Source organism: Sus scrofa, chromosome 1, assembly GCF_000003025.6.
Source record: "Sus scrofa isolate TJ Tabasco breed Duroc chromosome 1, Sscrofa11.1, whole genome shotgun sequence".
Classification (NCBI taxonomy): Eukaryota; Metazoa; Chordata; class Mammalia; order Artiodactyla; family Suidae; genus Sus; species Sus scrofa.
The window spans coordinates 146,125,375-146,143,977 of NC_010443.5; the positions used below are offsets into that span (position 1 = coordinate 146,125,375).

An 18,603-nucleotide genomic window follows, 5' to 3' on the forward strand; every position below is an offset into this window, starting at 1 on the left:
ATTTATATATATATATGTGTGTTACTATTAGATGCTTGTGAAACTTACTCTTCCAAAGAATATTTTTCATCTTTATAAACTAAAACCCTCTCGGAGTTCCTGTTGTGGCACAGTGGAAACTAATCCAACTAGGAACCATGAGGTTGTGGGTTCGATCCCTGGCCTTGCTCAGTGGGTTAAGGATCTGGTGTTGCTGTAAGCTGTGGTGTAGGTCGCAGATGCGGCTTAGATCCTGCATTGCTGTAGCTGTGGCTGTGGCCGGCAGCTGTAGCTCTGATTGGATCGCTAGCCTGGGAACCTCCATATGCCGCTGGTGTGGCCCGAAAAAGACAAAAGACAAAAAATAAAATAAAATAAAATAAGACCCTCTCTTCTTTTATTGAAAGCATTAGTAGTTTCGCAATATTGATTTTCTCACCAGAAATAAACAGAATCAATAAAGCCCTCTTCCCACAGTAGAGTCAGTCAGGGTTTGTCACTCGTGCTTCCCGGGAACTTTGGGCCCTGCCTAACAACAAGTCCAGTCTTCCATCCTACAGCCCTTGGCCCGAGGGTCCTCCTTCAGAGTCCTATCTGCCTTTGCATCTGAGCGCCTCAGCCCTAGGGCCCATCTGTATAACAGTGTGACTCCACACATGATCCATTCCTAAGTATGTGCTTCCCATCCAGATCACTGCCTGGCACTCGATCCCTCCCTCTATGTCTGCACCCAGGAAGCTCTCAGAGACTACAGCTTCCCTGAAGAAATGTGATGAAACCCAGCAACGACTCAACACATCTTACATATTTCCTTTTTCGTCTATGCTCCTTCTTTGAATCCAAAAGTCTGTTGGTTTAGTAAGCCACAGAGGCCACTGAGATGGAGTTTTCAGCTGATGTCTTACAGTGAATAATAATTTCTGTCTTCCTTTTCTCTGCTTAGGATCACACATTCTTTTCATTCAACACGTATCAATACTTGCCCTACATACATTAAATCTGTTACTTTTTGCCCACTGTATTACGCTTGTAAGCTTTTTCTGAATTTTATTCTTATAAATCTGGCATTTAAACTTTAAAGATTTTATGACATATGCAAATTTAGAGATTTTATTTCTCTCCTAAAACGATTCCTTGGTTTTTTAAAAATGCTTCCACATCAGGGCGGAGGTCTGTTCCCACAGCGCCCTTAAAGGAGCAGTGGGCACCATGCTGATGCATTGCTGCGCTGCATGGCCCTCTCCTTGCTCTAAACCTGATGGCAGCATTCCTCAGAGGCTACTGAGCAGACTTGCGACACAGCACAAGTGATGGGGTTGGATGGGCACCCACCATGCACTAGCAGCTACCCCTGCTCTAAGGGCTCCAACTAGAAGGGGAGCACCAGGTGCTGGCTGAGCACCAGGGAGGCCTGGCCTCAGAAAGAGCATGTGTGCTCCTCATGGCAGGCTGACACACGGTAGAGCCAGAACTTGGATGCCATTCTGCAAAATCCCAAAATGTCCTTCCTACGGTAAGAGGCATTTTGCTCACACCAAGAGAAAGAAGAAGGAGGAGAAGAGGAAAGAGGGAGAGGAGGCACAGTGCAAGGAGGGAGGGGGGAAGGAAGCAGGAAGGGGAGGAGGAAGAGAAGAAGAGAAGAGGGAGAGGGAGGAGGGGAGGAGGAAGGAGAAGGAGAGGGCAGAGATTAGGGGTGGAGAAGGAGAGGCAGCAGCACAGACTCAGCTCCTGGACTGACAAGGGTCTGGCTGAAATGCATGGCACCCATTCACAGCTCACGCATCACTTCACAGACAGATGTGACAGGTAACATTTACTGAGCAGTGAGACACAGAATTTAGCTGCTGGCCCAGAGTCAGAGGGCTGGTCTGTGGCAATACCAGACTCTAGCCCAGGCTGGTCAGGCTCCAGGGCCAGAGTTCTTAACTGTGTCATAGACGTGGGAAAGGTCACCTGAGTAACTATGGATCAACACCCAAGGGAACGAGCACAGTGAGCTAAAACCAAAGGTGACCCAGAAAAGATATGACTGTGTAGATGGACAATGAGAAAGTGACAAGCAGGCTGAAGGGTAAAATAGAATGAAAAAATAGTTGTACTAAAAAGTTTTAAGACTTTTAAACTTAATATTTAAAATTAAATTTACCCTCAAATATTATCATAAATATAAAAGTAAAATGATTATGGAAAAAACCCTGGAAGTCATATATGCAGTATCTGACATTCTAGTTTTGTTTCCTAAAGAAAGAAAAACAGTGTACTTACCGGAAAACACATAGCCAAGTATGTGATTCTCATTCTTGTCATTAGTTTAATACTTTAAAATAATTTTAATTCTATTTTAGAATTACTGACTTGAGTATATATGATTTGCTCAAAGTTTTACATATACATATATGTATGTATGTGTTGACAGATTTTTCCACTATCAAAATCAGAATTTATACTAAAATAATAGCAGCTCAACATCTTTGACTTCTGCAAACATGTCACATACAGATGTCTGGAGCCCTACCACATGCTGGCGTGTAAAAGGACATCAGTCTCACCGGGGTGGCTCAGCAACCCTGCTGGGTGGGGGCCCTCTGGGGATGGGAAACACGATGGGTGCTGGAGTGCGGCACTGCAAACAGGCCAAGGTTTCATAGGACTGGTGATGTCTTCCTAGTTTTTGAGGAGTTAACTATCTTTTAAAATAGTATTTGGATGAAAAAAACGAAACACATTTTGTCCTAAAAAGATCTTTTCAAAGAATTATTTCATTTCTATTGCTTTGTTTTAAAATTTCCTGCAGATTGCACCTTTCCTATTGCTTACTCACAAAGCAAGGTGTGACTCCATGAAAGGATTTGTTGTTCTACTTAGATACACAGAGATTGTATTTCAAAGAAAAATGAGTAAATGCACCATTAGAAAGAGCATCTCATTCACTAGAGATCTGCAGATATTATGACTTATACAAAAATGTGTTATTCAAGTAATTACTACTGAGAATTCAAACTAACTTTTTGATATGATTTACCTCACACACACACCAACTGCTTAAATAACAATTTTAGGACTGAAGAAGGAATATAATTAATTTAGAAATATAATCACGGAGTCTTTAAAACTAAAATCTGGTTTTCAAAATGCTTCTTCTGAAATGGAAATGACTTGAATAAAACCCGTTTAATAACATAACACTATCAAATAAAATACCGTAAAAACATTAATATAGACTCCTTTATTTTAAAAATGAACAATCAACATAAAAGTAAAGAGTGCAAGTTGTAAAATAAATAAACTGAAGAGAAATTAAAAGACCCACAATTAAATGTTAAATTACGGGCAAATTATATATATATATATATATATATATATATATATATATATGTCAACAAAAATTTAAGAGACATAAAACTCTTCTTAACCAAGAATAGAGTTCTGAAAATTCTTCGACACGAGCATGTTGTTATACAAACACAGAGAATTCATACCCTAAATCACCAACACTGTGAAATTCTGCCTGTATTCTGTACTAAGCCAAGGTGCATGGGCCACTCAGAACCACATGTGCTCTCCCCAAGAGGAAGAGCAGGCATTAAGGCAGTTGGTCCTCAACCTCGCCTACCTTATTTTTGGGATTGGATGTGTTCATTACACTTCGAGTTTCTTTTCCGGTATAAATGACAACACCGATCACAGTACCTGCAAAACACAAAAGTGGTCCTTACAGAGAAACGTGAAGGACACAGGGAGCACTTCCTAATTAACTGTTTTGATGGAAAATATTATTATATCATTTAATTTTATATATATGTATCCAACAGCCTATTGAATTTTGGTAGTTCAATAAAATCTAATCTCAACTTTAAAAATAATCTTTGAAAAACTCAAATGATTTCTTAAGCAATACTAATTTACTGACACATAACATTAGAAAAGGTACTAATATCCTTTCAGTGACATTGTTTGTTCCTTAATGTCTATTAAAATTGTAACTTTAACACTGAAGTAACATGGAGAGAGCCTACTTCACTCTTAACTGGTCAGAGTCATGTGCCCTCAAGCCAAGATGATACCAGGTGAACCTGTTTCCCTGAGCACAAGTCTAAGGGTACCTTCCACTGTAAAGGCTCAGCACTATGAGGTACAAGCGCCCTGCTGACATTTCTGCATATATACGATGAAAACAAGAGGAGAAATATTATAAAAACAATATCTGACTTTGAATTTAGATGTCTCTTTTATTCATGTCTCCTAAAAGTTTGGTTTTCTAATTGTGTATGTCAAGAAGCAATGGTAACTTTGTGCTTTATCGAATTAAAAATAAAAGAATACTAAAATATCCCTAGAATGACCTATAGATTCAAAGCCTCAGATCAGAGGCACTCATCTCTGGAATATGAAATTAAAAACCATGGAAGTCGGTTCCTAGAACTGCTGCTATGCATAATTTACATTCCTAATTTTTTCAAAATTTGAAAGTGAAAAAGAATATATCCATAATATTGAAATCAACAATCACTGAAGAATTAACTATAGTAATTATATACAAACTCTTTGATGTCACATTAATGTCACATGTGGAATCTAGTGAACCCTAAGCCAGGATCGGGAAATAAACATGACCACAGTTTACATAATGGTGTTTACATGACAATAACAGCTACATATCACACATCCCACCACACTACCAACTGCTTCCTTCACAGAACCCAGAGGAAGACAGAAGATGCCACAGCACCACTCAGCAGATACATCTGCAGAGGTTACATGATTTTCTTTGTAAAAAAAGCATTCCCTTTTTTCCCTTTTTAACTATGTGCCCCTGGCAAAGCAGTGAAGCCTGCAGTTACTGTGCTCTTGAAGGCAGAGTATGCCCTGTTTGACCATGGGCTCCAGTCCCACCAATGGGAACATGGAGAGTGACTGTGACACCTGCGCTGAGTCTGGGCTCCACCAGCTAACTGGGCACAGCAGGGGAAGGGGCAAGACCTTACCAAAGGCATATGGAGGTTCCCAGGCTAGGGCTCAAAATTGGAACTGCAGCCGCTGGCCTACACCATAGTTTCAGCAACGCCTGATCCGAGCCATGTCTGCAACCTGCACCAGACCTTGAGGTAATGCTGGATCCTTAACCTACTGAGCAAGGCCAGGGATTGAACCTGCATCCTCATGAATTCTAGTTGTGCTCTTAACCTGCTGAGCCACAACGGGAACTCCATAAAGGCTTTATTTTTAAATTTCTAATTGGTCATGAGGACTAGTTTGTAAAATACCACAACAGGAAGTATCCAAGGGAAATGAATAACAAAAAAATTGAGAAAATACCTGACCCCATTTTCTTAACATTAAATTACTTCATCAAATTCTTGAAATTTTCTGGGAGCTCCTGTTGTGGTGCAGCGGAAACAAATCTGACTAGTATCCATGAGGATGTGGGTTCGATCCCTGGCCCTGCTGAGTGGGTTAGGGATCTGGCATTGCCATGAGGTGTGGTGTAGGCTGCAGACGCGGCTTGAATCCCATGTGGCTGTGGCTGGCAGCTGTAGCTCTGATTTGACCCCCAACCTTAAAAAGAAAAAAATCTTAGAAGCTTCCAAATATTTACTCTCACTTTCTGTCTTTATCACCATCAATATCAGTCCTGGACACCCTCTCCACCCTTGTCTATGCACACACGTCCAGTAGCCCTGCTCTCAAGGACTCATCTTTTCTTCCAGGCTCTTGGTCATTTATGAGCAGAATCTCCCATGTCCACCTGTCACTGAAATGCAGCAGGTTTCCTGATTCTCTGAACCAATAAGGGAAAGCAGCAGGGCACTCTGGAAAGTCATGTTTGTCCCTCTTGGTGACCCTCAGTCCTTGGCATCTGTCTGTCTGTGTCAACATGAGTCCTTGTTCCCACATGTTCAGTTCCTATGATAAGGGAGGGAGGCCTGAATTCACCTAGAAGGCAACTTGAATTCAACTGACATAAACCTTTTAAAGAATAAGGTTTTTGAAAAGACTGGTCTTTCCTTCTCAACTTGTAACTGAGTGTACAGAAAGTAAGAGTCCTCACATTACTCCTAGAATTCTAGGTACCTAAAGGAACGAGAAAGGGTTACCTATGTGGCTGAATGTGCTTTGATGACTAATTTGTGCCTGCGTTGCTCAGGTACACAGCTAGGAGAGAACACTTGCCAAGGTCATCAAGAGAACTAAGGTCAGGAGAGAAAAGCTGCGCACAAGGAATTACCCAGGTATCACGCGCCTCCGGCTTGGGTGCCTCTATCCCTCTGAGAAGAAAGGCCAGAAATCAATAGTACTGGGGATCAGTAACAACATTGTAACTAAGCAAACAAAAGATCAAATAAATTTATAAAGAAAAAGAGACTCTTCAAATATCTTTATGAGGGAACTCAATCTTGACCCTTTATTGAAAAAAAAAGATCAATATGATGAAAACAAAACAGAATCCAACACCTAGACACACCTAGACACAGAAGATGTAAAGCCTGTGACCAAGGATGTAAATGTGCCGTGTTGTACATGCTTCTCCGACCTCTGTCACATGCCAAGTGCTGAAGGGCACAGACACTGAGGATGGTGCCCTTGGGTTCAAAGCCTGGCCCAATTACAGCCCAGCTCTCCGACCGAGCTGACAAGGGTGGGCCTCTGAGCCACAGCCCTTCTCCTGGGCTCAACAGCGACTGACCAGCTGGCCCCCGAGGCCTCCTCATGGTTGCTAACCTTACTTCCTCTCTCTTTTTCTTTGGAGAAATTTGAAAATTCCATCACGACAAAAAACATCTAATCCCTGATCAGAATTTCTATCTATTAAGTTGCTATGTTCGTATCATGCATTTTTAAAGCTATAAAACATTCTCTCTCCTCTAAAGGGGGACACATGTTCTCCTCTGGGAACTGCTCCATCAGAACACACACGCAGAACAGCCCTCGGATCACTGTCTCCAGCCCACTGTGCCCTTTCACATGGTGGTCTGTGCTGCCAAGGGCCCTCCCCACGCCCCCGTACACCCATCTAGCCTAGTCATGCCGGTGTAAATCTAGTTCACACGTCCTTCCTTGGAAAAGTCTCCCCCAGGTAAAGTTTGCTCCTTTTTCTAGGCACCCTGCACTTGTGTGAGATACTTCGCCCATCTCTGTAAGGTCTTTCTTGCCCATAAGCTCCTGAGGACAGGGTCCTTAAGGATTTTGTCCCTCACTGCACCCCCAGTGTGTGGTCTGGAGCCAGGAGTCCACACAAAGCCATTCGTGGACAACTGCTCTGGGAGAAGAGGGCTGTCAGCATGGGCACGGACAGTTTTACCCTGTGTATCTCCCGGCCTCCCCCGCCATAACCCTCGCCCCCCGCTGCTCCTCCTGGTGCCAGCAGCAAGGTCACCTACTTTCTGAAACGGTGATAATCATTTAGATTTTCAGCACCTCTGGAAGAAAGTGGCTTTCCAAAATGTATATTTAAGTGGCTTCCCTGTTCGACCACTAGAAGTACGCCAACATACTCCAATTTCATCAGAAGAATTTTCACCCTGGCCCCTAAAGACCTGGTCCGATCTACCTCCCAAGGCCCCTGCCTCATCCAATGCTTTTCTTCCCCATACCTCCCACCCCACTGGCCTCCCGTGAATCCGGTTAGATGAGTGAGTGGTAAGGTCGCTCTAAACTTACTGTGTGCTTCCCCAGTTCTGGGTGACACCAGCCTTGAAGGTACACCAACAAATCCATCAAGAAACAGGCGTCACCTAGCAAAAGGCCCCATGCACTCCTTCATGAGGGGCATGGCCCGAGCTGCCCCATCTGTTCCTCAAGGGCACCAAGGGGAGAGCAGCAGCACAAGCCTGGGCCTGTCCCCCACCTGCTGAACTGGGGTCTGTGTTTCTCTCCATGGGGAAAGCACTTGAGATACACTTATTTGGAGACACTTAAAAACACAAAGCATCTCCTATATACGAGAATTCATGCTAAAAATAGAGCTTATTTCTTACCTGAGGCAACAACAGTGCTTGCCCACAATGTATTTTCTATGCTGAGACTTTCATGAATGGGTGGATCACTGTCTTCCTGTTCAGGAACAGAAGAGCAAAAACAAAAAACAAACAAAAAAAAACACACACAAATTAGCAACTTTTTCATTACTCATACTTTAGACACCTACAGTAGTAAAAACAAGTCCACCAGCTGGGCCTGGCTGACAAGCTGTGGAAAGGCAGTGCAAAACGGGGTGAAAGTCAGGCACTTAGAGGATTTGGGGTGATGGAGGCACAGGAAGCACCAGCACCATGTCCCAGCTGGACGGCAACTACAGGAGTGCAATCTGTCAGCTGTAACCAGTCTGCCACCTGCGGGAGGCATACGCATTCCAGGGAAGAACTGGACAGTTACTGCAGGCAATTCTGGTGACCTACATGTCCCACCCCAGCCACATGGCAGGAGGCCAAGCACACGATTCCAGAGCAGTTTGCAGAAGCCAGGGTGGGCAAGAAGGACCCTGCGCTATGTTGCTGATGACTGCTTCAGATGGCAGAGATGCAGCCAAAGAGGCAGGTGGCCATTGCTGTTACACCTCCCCCATTGTGGCAATCCCCTCCCCCATCAAGTGGATTTCAAGGGCTAGTGCCCTTTATCCCCTTTGCTTTTCTCTGTTCTTCCTTTTCAAGCCAGACATTAAAGACTACGACATTCAAAAACAACAGCATACATGGAAGGAAATAGAAAATGACTGCCTAGGACCAAGGAAAGTCTCAAAAAAGACACAAGAAGACATTAAGTTTACATCGCAGGATGATCCTCAGCAGAGTCTACAGCAAGCAAAGAACAAGAAACAAAAACAGTGACAAAACCCCAGCAAATTCTGGTTTTGACTTCTAGAGTTACCACAGTATTATGTTCAAATGTAGAGTGTTCAAAAAAAAAACAAACAAAAAAAACCCAGAAAAGTATGGCCCATTCAAAAGAAAAATATAAATAAACAGAAATTATCCCTGAAAATGACCTCATGGCAGATATACTAGACAAAGATCTTAAAGAAAAATATTACAGATATTCAAAGACCAAAGATGTGGAGACAGTTAAGAAAATGATGTATGAATAAAATGTAAATGTGAATGAAGAGACAGAAACCTAATCAGAAACCAAAATAATTCCAAGAGCTGAAAAGTACAATGATCAAAATGAAAAACTCACTAAAGGGACTCAAGGCAGTTTTGAGCAGGCAGAAGAAAGAGTGACCTTGAAGGTAAGATAAAGGCAGCTAAGAGGCTGAAAACGTTGAAGAAAACTGAAAGGGACTAAGGAATCCATCTACAGGACACAACAAAGCAAATCAATATATGCATTGTGAAAATCCCAGAAGAGAAAACAGAGCGAAGAGAAAATCTGAAGAAATAATGGCTGAAAATTCCCCAACTTTAATGAAAGAGATGAATGTAAACATTCAAGAAGCTCAATCAAATCCAAGTAAGAACTGAAAGACACTCACACTTAGAGACATTATAACCAAACCAAACCAAAAGACAAGGACAAAGACAGAATCTTGAAAGCATCAAGAAATAAGCAAATTCAGACTTCACTTAAAAAAAAAAAAAAGTGAACTGTCACATACAAAGGATCCTCAATAAAATGATTAGCAGATTTCTCATCAGAAACTTTAGAGGCTAGAGGCAGTACACTAATATAGACAAAGTGCTAAACAAACAAACAAAACTCTCAACCAAGAATCCTACATCTTATCTAGCAAAACTGCCCTTCAGAAGTGAGGGAGAAATCAAGACATTCCCAGATGAACAAAAGCTAAGGAAGTTGGGAGGGACCAATGGACCTTTCCTACAAGAAGTGCTGAAGGGAGTCCTGTAGGTTGAAGTAAAGGGACACCAGATGGTCCTTAAAACCCTATGGAGAAACAAGGATCTCAATGAAGATAATTACAAAAGTAAATATTATTGTAATAATGGTTTATAACTGTACTCCTTGTTCTCTACATGATTTAAGAGACTGATAAATTTAAAGAAAAAGAAGCAACAATTGTTACTCTAAACTAGTATCACTCTAACTTTGTAATTCCAAATCTTGTTTTCTGCATAATTTAAGACATTCATGCATTTAAAAGAATTATTAGTTTATATTTTAGGACACAATATATGAAGATGTACGTTTGTAACAACTACAACTGAAAGAGGTGGGGATAGAGCTGTAAAGGATTAGAGTTTTTATACATTATTTAACTTAAGTTGGTATAAATTCAAATTAGAGTGTTATAACCTTAGGATATTAAGTGTAATCCTCATGGTAATCACGAAGAAACAGCTATAGAACATGCAGAAAAGGAAATAAGAAAGGAATTTTAAAATTTCACTATAAAAAAACTGACAAAACACAATACAAGATAGTAACGAAGGAAATGAGAGACAACGAAACTATAGGCTATATAGAAAACAGTACAATGACAGAAATAAGTCATTCTTTAATCACTAATTACTTCAAATATAAATGGATTAAGTTCATAAATCACAAGATAGATTTTGGCAGAATGGATAAAAACAAATTATCCAACCATTTACTATCTACAAAAGACTCACTTTAGATCCATAGACACAAAGCAGCTGAAAGTGAAAATATGGGAAAAGATATTCCATGCAAAGAGTGAGCAAAAGGGAGCAGGGGTGGCTATACTAGTATCACACAAACTAGATGTTAAATCAAACAGGATCTCAAGAGACATTACGTATTAATTAAGTGTTCAATAAGGCAAAAAGATGACAATTATAAATAATTATGCTCCTAACCAAAGACAACATATTAAGCAGCAATTAATAGAACTTAAGGAGTACACATGCCTACAGTAGTAGTGGGAAGATTTACTATCTCCCTTGCAATGCTGGCTAGAACAACTGGACAGGAAGAGATAGAAATAATGACACAATAAAACAACTAGACCCACCAGTGCCTTCCAAGCACTGCTAAATTTCTCTCCTGCAGCCCACACCTCCCCACCTTCACAAGCTCCCAAAAGGCTGCCACCTGGTGGAGACATTCCCTCAGTATCAGGCTTGGTCAATATGAAGCTTGCGGAGTTGCTATGTGTTTAAAACACAGGTGGGGTGCCATTTCTTAAAGAAAAAATTCACTTTAAGAATACAGACTGCTGTTTCTTTTAACTATGCCTTAGTTATATCATCTGTAAATAGGACAGTACATTCAATTCATTCAAACATGTATCTGGAATCTAAACATACACCAAGTATTGTGTTAGAAGAATTAAAATAGCCATTCATCTAAGTAAGTAGCCCCTGGTTTAGTGTGAGTGCTAAACAAGCACAGAAACAGGACAAAGTAGTGCCCCAGGGGGAGAGAGAAAGGTAGCAAAGTGCAGTGGTACAAACAAGGAAATATAAGCAAGTCTTCCAATGATGGTACGTAAACTAGGTCTTGAAGTGCAGAAGCTCCATAGATGGCCCTCAATGAAATATTCTGTCTGCTCTATACTCTGATACCAGCAGATGGCCAATCGCTGCTTCTGCAGACAAATACATACTTTGTCTTGATTCGAAGTCCCTTAGGAGTTACTTCTTTCAATTATAGTTTGTGAAGTAAAATGTTCCATTTTGTTGCATTTAGTAATTTTAGCTTTAAAATGCCTATTGATATCTAATATATAAAAATACTAGAGGAATATATATATTTTAAGTGGGGAAAATATAAGGCCTATATTATTCCAATATAAACAGGTACATACATGGGAAATAATTTAGTGGGGAACAGTCAAGAGAATAATATTACTATTTATAGGATGGTAAGGCTATAAAATGTTTTAGTACCTTTAACCATTTTATTTTTATATAGTGTTTTTTTTGGCCACGCCCATGGCATATGGAAGTTCTGGGCTCAGGAAGTGAACCCATGCCAAGACAGTGACCCCAGTCACTGCAGTGATAACGCCAGATCCTTAACCTGCTGAGAGAACTCCATATTTTTATATAGTGTTACACTAATAGCAGTAATACATTTACTGCTTTCCAAAATATGTGGAATCAAATCAAGCTCCTGCACAGTGGCTAGGCTAGAATACCATCATTAAAGTCTTTATAATACATAAGATTTTCAAGTCTTTTTTTTTTTTTTTTTTTTTTTTGTCTTTTTAGGGCCACATTTGTGGCATATGGAGTTTCCCAGGCTAGGGGTTGAATTGGAACTATAGCTGCTGGCCTAAGCTACAGCCACAGTCACACCAGATCCAAGCCACATCTGTGACCTATACCACAGCTCATAGCAATGTTGGATCCTTAACCCACTGAGTAAGGCCAGGGATCGAACCTGCGTCCTCATGGATGCTAGTCAGATTCCGCTGAGCCACGCCGGAACTCTTGTTTTTTTGTTTGTTTTTGATGATTTTCATGTCCTTTTGCCTCATGTACTCAAATACCATTTCTTGTTTCTTTCACAGAAAAATGTCAGGCAGGGAACCACCATTTGTACCCTGTGCTTACAACCAAAGTAGCTGTTCAAGATAAAGAGAAAAAAGCTGCCTAACTCAGGAAGAGGTTATCCAGGAAAACTGAGTTTTCCCTTGATTTTAATGGTGTTATAGAACAAAGCATCAACTTTAAAGAAAAAAGAAAGTGGCCTCTATGCATTAATTATTTTGTACTGGGGAGTTCCCGAGGTGGTGCAGCAGAAATGAATCCGACTTGGAACTATGAGGTTGCGGGTTCGATCCCTGGCCTCACTCAGTGGGTTAAGGATCCGGTGTTGCTGTGAGCTGTGGTGTAGGTCACAGATGTGGCTCGGATCCCTCATTGCTGTGGCTGTGGTGTAGACTGGCAGCTACAGATCCGATTAGACCCCTAGCCTGAGAACCTCCATATGCCATGGGTGTGGCCCTAAAAAGACCAAAAAAAAAAAGAAAAAAAAATTTTGTACTGAAATTTATGACTAAATTGAAATGACCAATTTCGGATTCATTTACAAAGATGGTCTTATAATCTAACACTGATAAACACTGTTGGAGAGACAGAAAAAGTGGAATACCCTCACGTCTCTTTTCTGAATATGGTGCACATGGAATATCCTGTAACTGTGTATTAATGCAGGAGTTTAAGCCATGACCTAGCAAATTGAGTATATAACTGGGATATATATGCTTCCCATTGCTGATTCACACATTTATCACTGAAAGTACAAAACAAGTAAAATTATTCTTTAATATAAATTCTAAATATTTTCACTGTATCATAGCTATTCCTATGTTTAGCAATCCCTCCAGACTGTGAGTTACCTAACCATGGCATTGACCTTGATCTTATGGGCATGGAGCACAGAGCAGACACTCACCTCTGTTCAGTAAGAGAATAAATGGAAGAACAGACAGACACTCTCCCTCTAATTTCTGACACCCCTCACTGTAGAACTCAGCAAGATGGCAGCAGTCTGCTCTTATTCTAGGCCATCCCAGCTCCTAAAAACTCCTTAGGCCACCCTGCCTGCAACAGATAATCATGAATTGACCGTAAAAGTAGAAATGAATACAATTTCATTAGTTTACATCTCTTCCTGCAGCTCCCTTAATATGGAAATTTAAAATTACATGCATATCTTTCAGTATAGTATTTTCCCATTGTGTCAAACTCCAAGAAAAATTTTATTAGGCTTTCTAAACTGTAAATAAAAGGTTCTAAACAATTCAGTTTTATTAGAAATGTAAGTTGGTTCTCCCATTACTGTTCTAGGACTATTTAGCCATATGAATGCTTCTTATCAATTTCTAACACAATCATATACTGAAAATACATAGGATCTATGCAGTTTCTATAATAACAATGATGGACTTTAAACATTAAACATTTTTCTAATATTGGGAAAATTATTGTAAAAGATAGTTCTTTACCAATCTCATGTAGTACAGAATAAAGATAGAGAAGATGGGAAAGAAATTATTTCTAAATAACTTTCTCTTTGGGTTTTCTTCTCCTTAATGTTACACAGTTTGAAAAGATAAAATTTGCCTTGAGGATAAAGAATGCAAAATGCTACAATTTCAAGCTGTTTTCTCAATAGTGCACCCTATTTAACAAACAATAGAAATTTCCTTTTTAAAGGGAAAGTATTTTGATTGGAAAAGACATGAACAATGATAAGTATGCTATGGTTTGCAAAGGAAATTACAATAGAAAATGCATCATAAAAAGATTAAGTGGGAATATGATTTAAGGACCATGAATATTGTTAATATTTCAATTTAAAACTGGCCACAGTTTTAAAACCCCAAACTTCAGAGAGAAAAGCAAAGCCTTGAACAATAAGCAAAATTAATGATATCAATAATAATAATAAAATGAATCATTTATATAATACAAAATGTCATATAATCAACAATTTAGGTAACCCTGACATTGTTTTAAGGTAAGTGGATACAGATATTAATTACAATGTGCATACCTGTATTAAACTCTGCATGGGCAATAAAATATATGTCTATTGCCACAGGACACCTGAATTAATTTGCTCTGATTCTTATTTAACTATACAGGCTAGATCAAAAGAAATGTATAGTTTCTCTTTTATACGTTATACCATTAAAAAGGAATACAAGCAGATATCACTTTTTAAAATGTTCAGTTGGTATTTTCAGTAATTACACTAAATTCCATTTTCCAGTTACAAAACTAATTATTTAGCACGGTTTTTTCATCTGGAATAACCTATAATTCAAGTTAGATAAAATTAAAAAATGAGTGAAACAAAACCTTGTCAGGAATATCAAATGAAGGCAATGAATTATACTTATTAAGAACTTGCCATAATTCATACAAGGTAAGTATATCTTAAAATAACTAAAAAGCCTTGATGAAATCAGGATCCTGGCACAAACAACTTTCTTCTACACTATCCTGGCTGACTGTGCCATTTTGGGTATTTAATCCCATTTGCAATAAACTGAAGTTTGAAGTATCTTCTTTCTCACACTTGTGCTACATGTAGGAGCTGCAGTCTGGGGGAGTGCATGGGCCCGGGGGGCGGGGAGGAGCTGTGACAAGTAAACAAATTCAGGTGAGGGCAATTATCCTATACACAACAATATTACAGCTTCTCCTCTAAGCTGAAAATCTTCTCATCTCCTTCTTCCCCCCCTCTTTTTTTTTTTTTTTTTTTTTTGCTTTTTAGGGCCACATATGCAGCATATGGAAGTTCCCAGGCTAGGGGTCAAATCAGAGCTACAGCTGCCAGCCACAGCCACAGCCACACCAGATCTGAGGTGCATCTGTGACTTACACCACAGCTCACAGCAATGCTGGATCCTTAGCCCATTGAGTGAGGCCAGGGATCGAACCCAAGTCCTCACGGATACTAGTCGGGTTCTTAAATCTGCTGAGCCACAACAGAAATTCCCAGTTCTCCCTTCTGACAAAGACCTTCAGGATTGAGTCTGGCTTTCCTTCCCAGTCCTCCTTCCCCAACACTTGCTGCAGGGTCACACAGTGTATCACATATACAGCCACACAGTCACACACACAGTCACACACTCCCTAGCTGAACTGTACTTTGTAGTCTTGGTGTTTTCTGCCGTGCTTCACTCACACTTGCACTCACTCTCAGCCACTGTCTAGAAAATATTTTCAACTTTTAGCAAATGATAAGCAAAATAAACCTGTGAAACAGAAAGGAAGAAAGCAAATACAATTCCAAAGTATTAATAGTGGTTATGTTAATAACTCTTAATTTATTGTACTAAGGGTGCCTTTAAGACTTTCTCTCATATGCTAAATTGTCTTTAATAAGAACATTCTTTTTTCATAAATATTTTTGCAAAAGCACAGAGATGTTAGTTTTTCAGAGCTCATTACAAGGTACTGATCACAAGGACAGCATTATTCTCTAAGCTGCCACGAACATCTCATGCATGCACTTTTACTGCGGCACTTGTAGAAATAAGATTACAGAGTAATGGCATCTCTTCGTCATTTTCACATGCCCATAGTTTGCACATTATCTGGAACACAACATGCCCTTAAATGCTTTCTCAAATGGTGACAGCTGCTCACCAATCCTTGTAAGTGACCAAGAGTGAAACAAAGCTGACTGTATTACCAGAAATCTTTAAAAAATAACTGCAGCAATTAAAAAGAAAAAAATAATCATTTATTAAAATCCCTAAGTATTATAATATCAGTAAAAGCTGTTAAAATAAAAAGTTACTGAATCTTCCATATCCTATTAAATAATCAGGGCGAGAGGGGACTTCAGGCTATATTAAAATGCCATAATAGTGCAAAGAGTATGGAATGAACTACACACATGTGTATGTAAGGAAATGAATGTGCACATACACAATGACATCCAGTCAACCAGTTAATAAAAATCAAGAGATGATGTGGATATCATAATGTACTATGATCCAAAATCAAAACCAAACAAGCTGAATTATTCCATTTTACTGATTCACTGTATCTTAAGGAAGAAGGATCTTATCAAGAATAAATGTGCTTAAAATAAAAAACTTTGGGGAGTTCCTGTCGTGGCTCAGTGGTTAATGAACCTGACTAGAATCCATGAGGACACAGGTTTGATCCCTGGCCTCATTCAGTGGGTTAAGGATCCAGTGTTGCTGTGACTGTGGTGTAGCCAGCAGCTAGAGCTCCAATTCGACCCCTAGCCTGGGAACTTCCATACACCGTGGGTGTGGCCCTAAAAATTTTTTAAAAATTTTTTTGTCTTTTTAAGTAAATAAAAAACTTTGGGACACTGAATGTATCCCAAAGACATTTGATACAGAAAATCTAAGCACTTGTAACATTCTCTAGATCTTCACATTTTAGTTCAGAATTTGTATGAATTGATACTTGATTTAATTACTCTTTCAAAATACAGGTTTGCTATTTTTAACTTAATGAATATATTTACGTTTAATGAAAGACTTAACTTACCCTGGTAAATGTGCCTTCAAAACTATGAATATCCAGTTGTGGCTTCTGAGCATAAACATAAGCACTGATCGAAAAAAGGTCCTGGAATGCAGAATATCTGAATTAATTACATAATAAGTAAACAAAATTAGTTGGAAACTTTTCAATCACCAATTAATATTTTTCAAATATTATTTATAAAAGGTGATGGTTGATTTTCTTATATTTTGTGTGCCAACTCTACGAATTAGGATGGAAGATAATTCAAAGAAACAATTTTTAAGCTCAGCAGAGGTGTGGAGATTTCTTTTGATTCTCATGGACATCCACTACCTAATGACAGGTATGTGTCTTAAGCAGTTGTAAGATACTTATACACAGCACCTGGGGCTGCCCCAGAGGACACGAGCCTGCCCCACTTCCCAAGACTTCCTCCCATACACATGCCTCATGAGGCAGTTTTATTACTTAGTGCCTCTGTTCTAGAAATGGACACTGGGCCACTCCCAAGATAAATGGTCAGGGTGAAAGGGGTAGGGGATATTGAAAGCCACTTGAAAAAGTCTAAAGACTCGAAGTTCCTCTTGACCAATTCCTGACCATGATGTGTCTTCCTGGTTGTTACATAAAAATATTTTCTTGAAAAAAATGCTTTGTGTTGTGTCAAACCCTTTCGGTTGACAGGTCTGGGGAGGAGGGAGTGACTAAAAAGACAGAGTTAGGAATGTTGCCTGGTACACAAAAATGCTGTGACAGCAGAAGCAATGGCCCACCCTGGGGAGGAGCAGAGGAAGTGGGACAAGGTCACCTGCGCTCCTCAGAACTGCCTGCATAGTGCCCTCCTGCCCCGAGAGCTTCTGCCAAAGGCTGGCATCTGAAACCCCAGGGCTGCTCAGCACACCTGATAGCTTGAGTTCCTCATCATAGAGAGTGGGCGCTGTCTCATCTCCCAAAGGGCTGTGGCACCCAGAGTGCAGGCGAGATCGTAGGACAACAGTGCTGCCTGTCCTCTTGCTGCAAATATGCCTTGGCCAAGTGAGTGGGCAGTGCAGAAATCTAACCCAGCAGGCCAGAGAAAGCCCTGTTTGAGAGGCTGGCCCTTGCTGGGGCCTGGGAATGTGGATCTCAGGAGAGTTCCCACTGTTCCTAGGTAAGAGAGGGCACCTACCACTGCTTAGCCAAGCAACATGGCCTATGTCCAATGCCTGCTTTGCATCTGGGTCTGGGATTTTAGTATGTGCCAGGCAGAGGGTACCTCCAGGTCCAGCCCCTAGTAAAGGCCCTGTGAGTCTCCAGGAGAAACCTTCCATACGTGTTTCCACTTATTGCTGGAGGTGTTCAGTGTATCCTGTGAGTGCACTGGGAGGGAAGTCTGGAAGCTTCTGCCTGAGATATCACCCCATATGCCTGTTCTTTCTGCTGACTGTGCCTTGTGTGCTCTCACCATAATAAATCGTGGCTACAAGTGGGCCTACATGCTGAGTCCTGGGAGTCCTCCAAGAGAATTATCAAAACTGGGGGTGGTGTTGAGGGTCCTCCAAACACAGAGTTTGCCATCTTTATGAGTTTACGTTTTGTGGCTGCTAACACTTAGAAAGTCACAGGTCTCCAGACATTAAAGGTCAGAGAGAGAGTGACTGCAGCAGCAGCAGCAGCATGAGAGAGGAGAGTGCCTCAGGGGGGCCCAGTCCTGTGCACTCGCATTCCAAGACATATGCTCTTGTGCATGGGGCACAGA

At 40.4% G+C, this 18,603-nt stretch overlaps 1 protein-coding gene across 1 annotated transcript in view; it reads right to left on the reverse strand.

Annotated features, from left to right (window-relative positions):
- ATP9B (ATPase phospholipid transporting 9B (putative)) overlaps positions 1 to 18,603 on the reverse strand; it is a 205,873-nt gene that overhangs the window by 102,400 nt on the left and 84,870 nt on the right. Inside the window, 3 exon segments of the mRNA XM_013985712.2 lie at positions 3,593 to 3,669; positions 7,956 to 8,031; positions 16,887 to 16,967. Of these exon segments, the coding sequence (XP_013841166.2) occupies positions 3,593 to 3,669; positions 7,956 to 8,031; positions 16,887 to 16,967 (234 nt within the window).